Source organism: Octopus bimaculoides, chromosome 19 (assembly GCF_001194135.2).
Source record: "Octopus bimaculoides isolate UCB-OBI-ISO-001 chromosome 19, ASM119413v2, whole genome shotgun sequence".
Taxonomy (NCBI): Eukaryota; Metazoa; Mollusca; class Cephalopoda; order Octopoda; family Octopodidae; genus Octopus; species Octopus bimaculoides.
Window position 1 is genome coordinate 53,461,764 of NC_068999.1, and position 13,905 is coordinate 53,475,668.

Consider the following 13,905-nt stretch of genomic DNA (forward strand, 5'->3'; position numbering starts at 1 on the left):
CATACACACAATGCACTATGCAGCTCTGTCTCCTACCCCCCCCCCGCTCTCCCTGCACTATATCCATAGTAGATATATTTACTTAGCGTAAGTAAAAAATTTAGATTTATCTTATTTTATATATTAAATTAAAGCTTTATTACACTACTTATTGTTATTTAGTCTCATTCCTCTTCCTCTTTTTGTTGCCGGAGTTCTTTCGAAATGGAAACTTGCCATTTTTAGAGACGGAACTTCTCTTCCCCCCCCCCCTACTTAAATTTCTGCTGCTATCCAATTTTCTAGTGTTATTGGCTGGTGGTGATTGTTGTTGGGTAGATGTTATTGGTGGTGGTGAAATGTTTATTTTTTTTAGTATAGTGATGATGATGAAGATAGTGGCAGTGGTTGCATTCATAATGATAGTAGTGACGGTGGTTCGTGGTTGTGTTTAGGGTGGTGGTGGTGGTGGTGACGGTAGTTGTGTTGATAGTTTTGGTTATAGTAGTAGTGGTGATGATAGAGTTAATGGTAGTGGTTTATTCATGATGATAGTGGTGACGATGGTGAAGTAAATGGTAGTGATTTATGTTGGTGGTGGTGGTGGTAGTGGTTCTATTCATCTGTACTAGTGTTTTCTTTTTCTTTTTCCATTCTTGTCTCTTGTTGATGGAATCAGAAAAAGAAATTAATAAAATCAGCAATGAGACGGGAAAGGAATGAATGGAGAATTATGTTTCTCCTATTTTTTTATTTACTAAAAAGACATATTTAAAAAAAAAGAAAAAGTGTCTGTCTTTTCTTTGGTGTATTGGAATATCTTTACCCTCTCTCTCTCTCTCCACCCCCACCCCTCGTGTTAGTAAACAGACAATGGGGTTTAGATGTTTTGGTAGCCAGATCTTTTAACTGGTTCATAGCCTCAGTCACACACACTTAACTAAATTAACAGAGGATTGAACCACCAACCATTGACTTACTTTCATCAACCAATTTCATTTTTATCTACAAAGCACTTCCTATTTGCCACATTCTACCCCTCTCTCTCTATTTATCTATATATATACACTCACACATGTGTTATATATGTATGCATGTATGTATGTATGTATGTATACGCACATACACTTCTCCCTCTTGCACTCATTCCTTGTCTCCTTTTTGCCTCTGTTTTCTCTACTTTTCTCTCTGTTTCTGTTCTTTCAGGCTTTCCTCTCCTCACTCTCTTTGTCTCTCTCCCTTTGTATCTGTCTTCCCCCTTTGCATTTCTCATTTGCTTCTCTTTCCTTCTTTATCTCTTTCTCCTCGTACCTTCCACTTTCCTCTTTACTTTATCTTAAGGGTTTTTAAAGTTTACTCTTTCTGTTTCACTTTTGTTTAGCCCCGGATCTGCCTTTATAGAAACCCTTCCGGTTCCAGCATAGTTCACCCAGGACCTTGTTATGCAATTTCTCTCTCTCTCTCTCACTCATACCAGTGCCACATAAAGTGCACCCAGTGCCACTCTGTAAAGTAGTTGGCATTAGGAAGGGCATCCAGTCATAGAAACCAAGCCAAGACGGACAAATAGAGCCTGGTGCAGCTCTTCAGCTGGAAAACAGATGATGATGACAGATGGGTGTGATGTGGAGGAAATTTGACTGCTATTTCTAACATGTTGAGCAACCACATATTTAGCCATATGTCTATGTACATGCATTTGTAACCCATTTTGTTGTGGATGGCCAAGTTCAAATCAGATGCTGGTTGTTTTGTTAACCTATTTTTAACCAAAAGAATCAGTCTACATTGATTCATTTCATCTGGTACAGTAAAGTACCTTTCTACAGGGGTGAAAGGGATTTATCTCTCCTTCACTTAAATGCCATGACATCAGAGTACAGCAATGGTTCTTAAAAACCCAGGAAACCCAGATGTTTTAACATCTACTTTTCCATCCTTGCATGTGTTAGATGAGATTTCATTGAGGTAGAATTTTCTGTGGCTGGAGGCACTGCCTATTGCCAACTCTCACCTGTTACCAAGCAAGGTAATATTTCACCTTGTTTATCAAACAATGAACAAGTTGGATATGCTTTCCTGGAAGATTGTGAAAGTAAAAAAAAAAAAGCACTGTTTGTATGAACAGTAACTCTTTGTTTACACAATCAGTAGTTCACACATCAAGATAAGGGTAATGCACTTCCAGTCTCTCCATCTCTCTCTCTCTCTCTCTCTCTAACACACACACACACATGCATGTATATGTGTATATACATGTATGCATGTGTATGCTTGTATATATACATATATATATATGTGTGTGTGTATACATGTGTATCTGGATACATATATGTATGTGTATATACATGCAAATATGTGTGTATATAAATGCATTTATATGTACATATATACATCTATATGTGTGTGTGTATGATGGGCTGCTTCCGGTTTCTGTCCACCAGATTTTACTCACACAATATTGGTCAACCTACAACTGTAATACAGAACACCAGCCAACAGCATCCAAGAAGTAGGAGAGGGCTTAATACCATGTTGTTCTAAAGTGGTCACCTTAGCCACACAACCACTATCAGTTTACTCTCTGAGAGTACCAATAGCCAAGTGCTTGAGGTACTAATGAAATGACCAAGCGGTTAGCAATTCATATCCTATCGTTGGCAATATATGGTGATTTTGGCCAAAGCACAGAGCCATCAATGACCAGTTTGATTTCTTTTAAGTAGTAGCCACAGGGCAGTATGATTTATCAATGTAAGCAATGTCGACAGCATTGTACGATGGATGAGTGTTTGTTTCACTTGCACTGTTGGGCTCCTGCCAGCCAAGTCATGGGGACTGACCCATGAGAAGGTGAACTATCGGCATCCTTCCAAAGCTCTGGTCAGTACTCTAGAGGGTAGAGGTGCTGCAAACTGGTGATGAAATTAGAATGCTCAGGATAGAGAGGGATGTGGTGCACATTTGTTATTGCATCCAAGTGAAAGTTGTAGTTTATGATGATGATGATGATGCTGTGTTCATCTGGATAGGAAAAGGTTACCCAAATAGAACAGTGGAATCTTTTTTTATTTTTTGCTTATTTCAGTTATTGGACTGTGGCCATGTTGGAGCACCACCTTGAAGGGCTTTATCCAAACAAATTAATCCTAGTACTTATTTTTTAAGTCTGTAACTTACTCTATCGATATCTTTTGCCAATCAGCTAAGTTACAGAGATGTAAACAAACTAACACTGGTTCTCAGGTGACGGTGGTTGGGGAGACAAACACAGACATAAAAATTCCAGCAGGCTTCCACACAGTTTCCATCTACCAAAATCACAAGGTACTGATTGACTCAGATCTATAGTATAAGACATGTGCCCAGGGTGCCTTGCAGTGAGACTGAACCTGAAACTATGTGATTACAAAGCAAGCTTCTTAGAAACCTGAGGTTGTTGTTGTCTGCATAGATATAGAAACGGATTATCTTGCAGTACTTTATTTGAGAATATTTCATGTTGTTGCTACTGTTGTTGCCGATAAAATCTATAAGCTGCACTCGTGTTTGTTTTTGTATTATGCAAACAAAAGCAATATGTCACACTCGACTGAGGAAATTAAATCTAAGTTGTGAATCTTGTTCAATGAAACTCTGTGTGTGTGTGTGTGTGTGTGTGTGTGTGTGTGTGTGTGTGTGTGTGTGTGTGTGGATTGATGTGTGTTTATATTTGTGTGTGTGTGTGTGTGTGTATGTTGATGCATGTGTATACTAATGTGCAAGTGTGGATTGCTGTTTTGTGTACATTTGTTCCTGTATGTTTATATGTATGTGTGAATCTGAATGTGTGTGTGATGTAGATAAAAATTTGATAAGTTGTTGTTGAAGTGAGCATAACTGTCATGGATAGACAGCTAATCTCTATAGTGTTTAGTCATGATTTGAGCTCAGTTCCCACCAAGGTCAGCAAAATAAATACCAAACCAGTGTATTTAGGGATCAAATATATTGACTATTCTGCTCCCAACTTGAATTTCATAGCCTTCTACCTATCTTGGAAATCATAATTATTGTTAGTGGTAGAGTAGCAAAAATGGGACAGCAAAATTTAGTTCAACAGAGTTCGCAAAATGGGACAACAAAATTTAGTTCAGTGAAGTTCACAAAATGGAACAGCAAAATTTATTTCAGTAGAATTCACAAAATGGTGCAGTCATTTGAATAACTCCACACATCTTATGATTGTTTTCCTGCTCAATCCCCACCACCTTGTTTTAAACAACATTTCATATCTAATGTCGTACATATACCCATACACACACACACTTGCAATCGCCCAACTCCACCACTGCCACACAGTCGTGTATTGTATAATAACAAAAGCAAATTCCAAGTAAAAATGTTGGTGACTGAATGACAAAGAAGTTTCATTCAATGTCATTTCCGTCTTTTTTGTTTTGTTTTTTTGTTTTTTTTTTTGTTTCTCTTGCAGGATTAACTGAGTGCGGACTTACATGTTCCTTTATTTCCCCTTCTTTCAGCCCGTTATTTGTAACTTGGAAGATCGGCAGGGATCGGCGCCTTCGAGGATGCATTGGAACATTTTCTGCTATGAACCTCCATAGCGGTCTCAGGGAATATGCTGTAACTAGGTGAGTGATTGACAAGTTTCTCGTAGTTCAGTTTGGAAAGGAGTAGGTGGACAACTTCTTTCACTTGTGAGGTGTTTGTCTGTGTATGTGAGTGAGTGAGAGAGAGAGAGAGAGAGCACTATAGAGTGATGAGAAAAATCTCAATGAGACAAGTGTGTAATACAGGCTTGATTCCAGGTTGAACCATTCCCATTCACTTCAATTTACATATTGTAGTCAGCAACTTCCAGTCGTAGGAACTGTAGTCTCCTGAGGGATGCACTCTGTTACACTAACTTACACAAAGACAAGCCAACTGTGTGTGTCTGATTTATATTTATAAATATGTATGAATGGACATACTCATATATCATCATCATCATCATCGTTTAACGTCCGCTTTCCATGCTAGCATGGGTTGGACGATTTGACTGAGGACTGGTGAAACCGGATGGCAACACCAGGCTCCAATCTAAATTTGGCAGAGTTTCTACAGCTGGATGCCCTTCCTAACGCCATATATATATATTTATATATATATATATATATATATATATAATTTGTGGGTTCCAGTAGAATGAAGGTATTTTAATAAGGACACCAAGCTAGGGTCAAAAACAACATTCATGTATCAACAGTATTGATGGACACTGAGGTATATACTAATGTATATAAAGATTTATCTTCTCACTTACAAAGACGTTCGCATGAACTGATCATCACAGTGAAATTTGAATTTCAATTTACCGAGCGAAAATGAGTCCTTTCTTGCTGTAATTGATTTATTTATAAATAAAAAAAAAACTCATCTGAAACAGCTGTAGTGAACCTCAGCCCCTTTGTCTGTGTGTGGTGGTGGTGGTGGGGGGGGTTTACAGCTGTGTAAAGAAGTGCTGATCTCTGTGGAAGAGGTTGTCCGAAGAAGACATGGGCTGATGTGGTAAAGCATGGTCTTCGGATACTGAGACTCATAAAAGTGATGACAAGTGCTCAAGACCTTTGGCAATTTGCTGTGCTTGAGAAGATGCATCAAGCCAAGTGAAATTGTAGTCATGGCCAATGACAGTGACACAGGAAAGGCACCCGTGCCAGTGACATAGGAAAGGCACCCTCTACACTCTTGGAGTTGTTGGCATTAGGAAGGACATCTAGCTGTAGAAACCAAGCCAAATCAGACTGGAACCTGGTGCATCTCTCCAGCTTACCAGTTCCAGTCAAACCATCTAACCGATGCCAGCATGGAAAAAACAAACACTAAAAGATAATGATGATGATGATGATGATGATGATAATTTAATCAGTAAAAAGTTACAAAGTGACTCAAAGACTAAGAGTGTCCTACATCAAGTGATAAGTGCTAATGCACAAAACATCCAGCCCTTAGTCACTTTGTAACTTCTGCTGATTAAACAAAAATAGATATATATACTCATGCTTTGAGTTCTGTTTATCTGTTTGTATTAGCAAACCTATATATAGATGTGTAAATGTGTGTGTGAATGTACATGATCAAATGCACAAATCATTTTTAGTTTGTAATTGTTTTTATTTACATTTGATTTTTTTTTCTTTTTATCTGTTTCAGAATTTTTTGTGCTTTTATCTTTACTAATTTTCTGTTACTAATAATTGCATTATTTCTTTCACCGTTTTATATTCTGAGTTCAAGCTCCACTGGAGTCAACTCCTCATGCTCTCAGGGGCCAATAAAATAACTAATCAAGTAGTGACATTGGTTGTAGTAACTTAGCCTCTCCCCTCAAAATTGCTGGCCTTGTGCTTAAATTGTTATTATAAGGTGAGCTGGCAGAATTGTTAGCATGCCAGGCAAAATGCTTAGCGGCATTTCATCTGTCACAACATTCTGAGTTCAAATTCTGTCATGGTCAACTTTTCCTTTCATCTTCTCAGGGTTGATAAAATAAGTACCAGTTGAGCACTGGGGGCAAACTAATCAACTTGCTCCTCCTCCAAAATTTCAGGCCTTGTGCCTAGAGTAGAAAGGGCTATTATTAAGGCAACGAGCTGGCAGAATTGTTAGCCTGTCAGACAAAATGCTGCGCAGCATTTTTCCCAGCTTTATGTCCTTACTTCAAATGCCATCGCAGTCAATTTCTACTTTTCGTCCTTTTCATATTGATAAAATAAGTACCAGTTGCACACTGGGGTCAATGTAATCAACTCCCTCTTTTTTTTTTTGTTGATTGATAGAGATTAAAGAACAAAACTACTTCTAACACACCATATGTGAATTAGCCAACTTCAAAAGCCAGGTCTATTTACTTAACACAAGGTACTGTATATTGCACAGAAATCTTGGATGTCTGAAAATTCTGTATTTCTGGAAGCTGGATAAGTGAACTGTAGCATTTATACAAATGTGCAGGTACTTGTGTTTCATTCAATTATTGAAGTGAATTTAATATTTAATTTGGAGTGTATTGACCTGGGTGGCCACTCCTGGTTTGGAAAAACCATTAAGCTGGAAAGGCTTTGGAACCAAAGGTTTTGGAAAATCAATGTGGTACCTAGACTATATTTGGCTAACCATTCCATTGCCCTTTTAAGGCTTCTTGCTATGCACATTGCAAGACAAAGCCATGCTATTGTATTATTTAGTGTCCCACAACACAAAATCAATAAATCCATTTAGACACATGTATGAAACTATAAATGAGACTTCCATCAATTAAAAAATCCATTTTTAACAAAAGCTCTTGAATAAGACAACTAATCATATTCTGCAATTTCTTTTAGACAAAGAATATGTGTGGGTGCATGTATTTTTGTTTGTTTTATGTCTGTTTCTCTTATCCCAGCATGGGTTGGAAGGAGACTCAAGGCAAAATTTTATGGCCAAATGCCCTTCCTGTCAAGAACTCTTACCAGTTCTTTAAATAGAATTCCACTGGCTTTTGAAAGCAAGTAGTCACAAGATGTGTTGTTTACAGGGAATGTAAACCTAACATCACTGTTTTGCTCAGATTGCATCATGCGAAAATGCGACGTAGAAACACTTGCACATGCATGCACACACGAGTGAGTGGGGAGGTTGTTTACATGACACCTCTGTATGGAAGCCTGTCTCACACACACACATGGCGGACTTTCATAGACATTTTGTCAGCCAATCTACTTACAATGAATTGGTCAAGCCAATGCATGGCACATGCCCAAAGTGCCTTACGTTGCAATAGAACTCGAAACCATGTGGTTACAAAGTGAACTCCGTAACCACAGTCATGCATCTGTATGTATATATATGTGTGTGTGTGCATATATATATATATATATATATATATATTTATTATGTACATGTGGGCATAATTTTTTAAGAGTGAAGCTTCACTCTGTCATTACTCTAAACTTACCATCTCTATTACATTCTGCAATCCGATTGATTACCTTTAAGAATACAATAGAAACAAGGAACACAAAAGAGTAGCAGAAGCAGGAAGTTCCAACTTTGAATGAACAAATGTACTCCTGTAACATATACATTTCTGTATCTCATTTGTACACTCAGGCCATAGCCTGCACCATGAAGAGAGTTACATACACAGACAAAAGTTCCCTTAGTTTTTTGGGGTTTTTTCTTCTTCAATATCGGAAAACATTGTGCTTGCATTCTATTCTTATCAAACTTACTTTCAGAGAATTACAGTATTTCAACATTAACTTTTGATTATAATCTGCCTAAGACAACCCCTAATTTTATGATACAAACTCCCTGTTTGAAGGGACCTAAATTAAACCCATCTTCAAAATATTGTGGTGGTTTATCTGTAAACCAACGTAATTACAAAAAGTTGTTTTACAAAATTCTTCATTACTTTCAAAATAAATTGAAACCAAGACACTGTAATTAAACAAATATGACAGTTAAAATGTTTAAATTAAGAGACTTTAAAATCATTTGTTCAACTAAATCCAAACATACAAACACATACGATCATAGTAGTGTTGTTTCCTCATTGGAAGCTAAATCTTCAGATTAATTTACATGCTACATTCCTGATTACAATATCTGTTAATTTTGGTCTCGACTTTCTATTAATCATAATTAAACCTCACATTCCTGTTTTTACCCCCATTGAGGTTCATGAAACTGTGAAGACAGGCAGTTGTATTATGTCAATCATGAGATAAGCACACGGACAAACAAACAAACATATACACACACACACACACACACACACACACACACACACACGCATCTATGGATTGTTATCAAAACTGATTGGTTTGTGAATAGTATTGAGTTGTGTGTGTCTGCATATTGTGTGTGTATATTGTATTACATATGTGCATATAGAGTTGTGTGTCGAGAGCTATATATCTCTGTGTACATGTTTATTGAGCCTTGTGTCTGTTTTGAAAGGTGTATTGATCTGAGACTTTGTATGTGTGCGTACTTGTACATATTATTGCAACACTTCTAACTGGGAAGTATGGCTGTGTGTGTGTGTGTGTGTCTGCCTGTGCAACATCTGCCCCCATTTTACCTCACCTTCTGTGCTACATTCTGTTTCACAGATCCTACTGAAGAGAAATCACCATTGTTGCTACCACAACAGATTGGTGGTTTTGTGGTTGTTGGTGAAGGGAGCACATGAGAACACTTTGTGTGACATTCTGAGTTCAAATCTCACCAAGGTTGACTTTGTTTTTTCCTTCTTCTTGAGTCAGTTAAATAAGTTACATCAATCACCTGGGAGCAGGAGGATCTTATTAAATTCATCTTCCCTGTTAGAAATAATTAATGGTTATTGCAGTAAAATCTCACATCATCCCGCACTGGTCGTAAATTTGTAGGGTAGGATCATAGTTGTTTGATCTGAATCCAAGTATATGCCTGGTATCCATTTTCTTGTCCCCTGGAAGGCTTAAAGATATAGTTCACTCTTGAAAGAAAATAGATGCTTTTGTCAGGTACCCCCCCAGCAACATTTGATATCTTGATCCAAGACACACTGCAACAATATAAAGCCATTGCAGATTATGTCTACTCACTTCATGGTTTGTCGCTGGTTCTTAACCTGAAAAGCAGTGAATCCCTTGCAATATTTCTTGTGACCCTCTTTGCTCTGAATTCAAATCCCATCAAGGTCAACTTTGATTTCCACCCTTTTCAGGTTATGTTTTATCTTTTACTTGTTTCAGTCATTAGACTGTGGCCCTTTGCTGGACTGCTAAGTTACAGGGACATAAACACACCAACAACAGTTTTCAAGCAGTGGTGGGAGACAAACACACACACACACACACACACACACACACACACGCACATGATAGACTTCTTTCAGTATCAGTCTTCCAAATCCACTCACAAGACTTTGGTCAGCCCAAGTTTGTAGTAGAAGACACTTGACTGAATCCGTAGCCATATGGTTGGGAAGCAAACTTCTTGCCACACAACCATGTCTCTGCCTATAAATATATTTTCTTAAAAAAGAAATTTTTTAAAAAACTTTAATAGGGATCAGAATATAAGACTGTGTTATCTGAGTGCCATGTTTCTGTATAATTTCATTATATAAGTTTGTGCATTCTTTACTGATTTCTATAAAACTTTAACATAGGAGGCACAGGCAAATATGTAAAGTGAGGTACATGTTAGATTAGATTGTATAAGAAATTGTGGATAGTGGACGACTGTGTAAAAGTTAGCTTTTACTTGAGTAAAATAATTAGCTTGTGAGTAAGGCATTTCTAATACGCCATTCTTTGAAAGGGTTGCAGAATTCTACAAACATTGAGAGTCATGCATTTGGCATCGTGCTGTTTTCTTTTGTGATTTAATATCACTAAACCGTCTCCATGGTACAATATGACTCTGTGTGTTGGGAGGTCTCCTTTTTGTATTTTTTCCATCTGTTCCACACCTGTTGATACTTCTTGTTTTTGGTTGTTTTTTTTTCCATTTGATTGTGTTAGTCTGTCTGCCTGCCTGCCTATCTGGTCATTTGTCAATTTGTGTCATTGTCCTCACAACTGTCTGCTCGTGCTTCACAAATACACACACACACACACACACACACACACACACACACACACACACACACACACACACACACACACACACACACACACACACACACATATATACACACTATATACATACATTATATGTATATATGTATGTATGCATGCATATGCATGTTCCCTCGTACATCAAGGTGTATCAAGTGCAAACGATGCTGTAGTATCACCAATCAATAGTGTAGTTTCAGTGTGTGCTGCACACCTGCCTGTTGTGTCGGTGTGCCCCAGCTGTTGTCAGTAAACTACTACTATGGTAGCCAGGTGAGAGTGGAGGGGGGAGGGAGAGCATCAAGGTAATTCCTTGCCACCCTCCCTCTCCCTTTCACTCTCCATTATAGACAAGATTTTAAGCCTCACTCATGACGGCAGTGATGATGGTGATGCTGTACCAGTGGAATCAATACATGGTGGTTGTGCTGCTGCTGCTGTTGCTGCTGCTGCTGTTGCTGGCAGTGTGTGCGTGACAGGTATTACCTGGTTTATGGGGGAGGCTGATGGTAGTGTTGGCTGGCGTCTAGTAGTGGTAGTGTTTTTAATTGTACTGAGGGAGCATAAATGCAATAATATGGTGGTGCATATAATGTATATATTGCACGTATATATTCTGTGTGTGTGTGTGTGTGTTTTAAAATAAGGTTGTTGTTTTAAAGCATGTTTAATAACAGAACAATTACCGATGGCCAGACTGTAAATCAAGGATAGTCTAATTTATTGCAAAGATCAAGCTGGCTCTGTGTGTGTGTGTGTGTGTGTGTGTGTGTGTGTGTTTAAGAGGCACACACACACGAGAAATAGATAGCTAAATGATGCCATGGTGATGTCACCAGATGGTAAGAGTGTCGGTGAGGGCGGGGTAGGTATTACGGTGGTGGCAGTGTTATTGGGGCTGATGTCTCGTAGTGGGAGTGTTTTTAAGTGTACTAAGAATGCATAAATGCAATAAAAATGTGAGAGGGAGAGAGAGAGAGAGAAAGAGAGAAACTAGGTGTAAGAGGAATCGTTTGTAGTGTGCAGGAGTGACAGATGTGCTTGTATGGACATGTAATGCATAGCGATGACGACAAATGGACAGAGAAGTGCCAGGGGATTCGCCTGGAAGAATCCAGTGGAAAGAAGGCTGAGGAAGACCTGAGGTAGGGACGGAAGGAGTGAAGGTCGTCGATCTCAGGAAACCGAATCTCACGAAAGCAAAAAAATAAATGCACCTAGTTTGTGGGATGCTGTACTGGAGAGGACTCTTTCAACTTATGCAAGCACAGAAAAACTGGGCATAGAAATAACTGTGTGTGTGTGGGATGCATGTATTTACTCTCTGTTTGCTAGTTTTAGAATTGGACCACTTTCTCCCTGCATGTAAAGGATGGTGACAGTGTTGATGGTGATGATTGTGATTGTGATGGTGTAATAGTGGAATACCCTGGTTTAGTGACCTGGGTACTTGGCTCATGATTGTACATCCGGGAGTTTGATTTCAGGCAGCACATTGTATCCTTGAGCAAGACACTCTATTTCTTGTTGCTCCATTGCACTCTGCTGGTAAAAAGGAGCTGTACCTGTAATTTAAAGGAATAGCCTTTTTCACACACTGTCACACTGAATCTCTCTGAGAACTATGTTAAGTACTTATTCTATCGGTCTCTTTTGCCGAACCGCTAAGTTACGGGGACGTAAACACACCAGCATTGGTTGTCAAGCGATGTTAGGGGGACAAACATAGACACACAAACATATACACACACACACATACATATATATATATATATATATATATAGAAACCCATCGTATATATATATATATATATACGATGGGCTTCTTTCAGTTTCCATCTACCAAATCCACTCACAAGGCTTTGGACAGCCCGAGGCTATAGTAGAAGACACTTGCCCAAGGTGCCACGCAGTGGGACTGAACCCAGAACCATGTGGTTGGTAAGCAAGCTACTTACCACACAGCCACTCCACTCCTGCGCCTATTATTTATTCACATTGTTTTGAATTAATCATGCATTTATCTTGTAGCTTTGAAATTTTGTTGATGTGATTGTTTATTTTTAGAAATGACATTGTTGGGTAGGTGTGAGAGGTCACATTTGGCAGGTGTGAATGCAAAACAGGTAGAATATTTAGACAATATGGCTGGTTTAAACCAACCATATCTGACCTGCCCAAATATTTTCTCAGTTTTATGTTCAAACTGGCCAGATCTGGCCTTTCTCACCTACCCTACAATGTCATTCTTAAAGTAAACAATCTTATCATTGAAATCTTGGAAAACTACAAGATAATGCATGATCAATTCAAAGCAATGTGAATAAATAAGGGCTAGGGTTGACAGAATAATCTGAATGCTAAGGGGTGAAAGGATTAATCGCTCATTCATGACGATCCATGGTTGAGCAGTTAAGAATCTCTGAATTACAAAGGAGTATGTCTGGTTGGTATGTTTATAATGGTTTGATATTTTGTCACTTTACACAAACCTGATTGACTGTTTTCAGTCTGTGCCATATTTCACCCACCTTTACAGTTACCGGCCAACCATGACCTAAACAGGTTCCAGCAGGCAGACAGGTATTTTTCAATGGTTTACCAAATGGCATTGTTGTCTGTAATTTAAATACTGACATGTATTACTTTACCAGAGACTAGCTTCACATGGTCTTATAATTTTGTGTGAAATTGTAATTTTATCTGTTTTCTTCATTGTGAGCTTTACTAATGACTGCTCTTGCGTATAAGAAGTTTCTCTAATATATGTATGTATGGGGTGGAGATGACACTTGTGTGTGCACACATACCTGTATGCTTTGTACAGAAAATATTTCCACCAAACAACCACAGGCACAGGAGTAACTGTGTGGTAAGAAGCTTGTTTCTCAACCACATGGTTCCAGGTTCAGTTCCATGCATGCAAGTACAACAGAAACAGGAAGAAAGAGTGAGAGAAAGTTGTGGTGGAAGAGAAGAGTACAGCAGTGTTCATCACCATCCCCTGCCGGAGCCTCGTGGAGCTTTAGGTGTTTTCGTTCAATAAACACTCACAACGCCCGGTCTGGGAATCAAAACCGCGATCCTATGACCGTGAGTCCACTACCCTAACCACTCGGCCATTGCACCTCCACCCCACCAATATATATATATAAATATACAGGAGAGGTTCTAGATGTGTGTATGCATATGTATGTGTGTGTATGCATATGTATGTATGTGTGTGTGTGTGTGTGCATATAAATATGTGTGTGGGCATCCAGCTGTAGAAACTCTGCCA

At 38.6% G+C, this 13,905-nt stretch overlaps 1 protein-coding gene across 2 annotated transcripts in view; it reads left to right on the forward strand.

Moving 5' to 3' along the window:
• LOC106875395 (nuclear protein AMMECR1) overlaps positions 1-13,905 on the forward strand; it is a 59,074-nt gene that overhangs the window by 38,243 nt on the left and 6,926 nt on the right. For both annotated transcript variants that reach the window (XM_014923504.2, XM_014923505.2), the window contains one exon: positions 4,503-4,613. In XM_014923504.2, the coding sequence (XP_014778990.1) occupies positions 4,503-4,613 (111 nt within the window). The remainder of the gene's footprint in view (positions 1-4,502; positions 4,614-13,905) is intronic.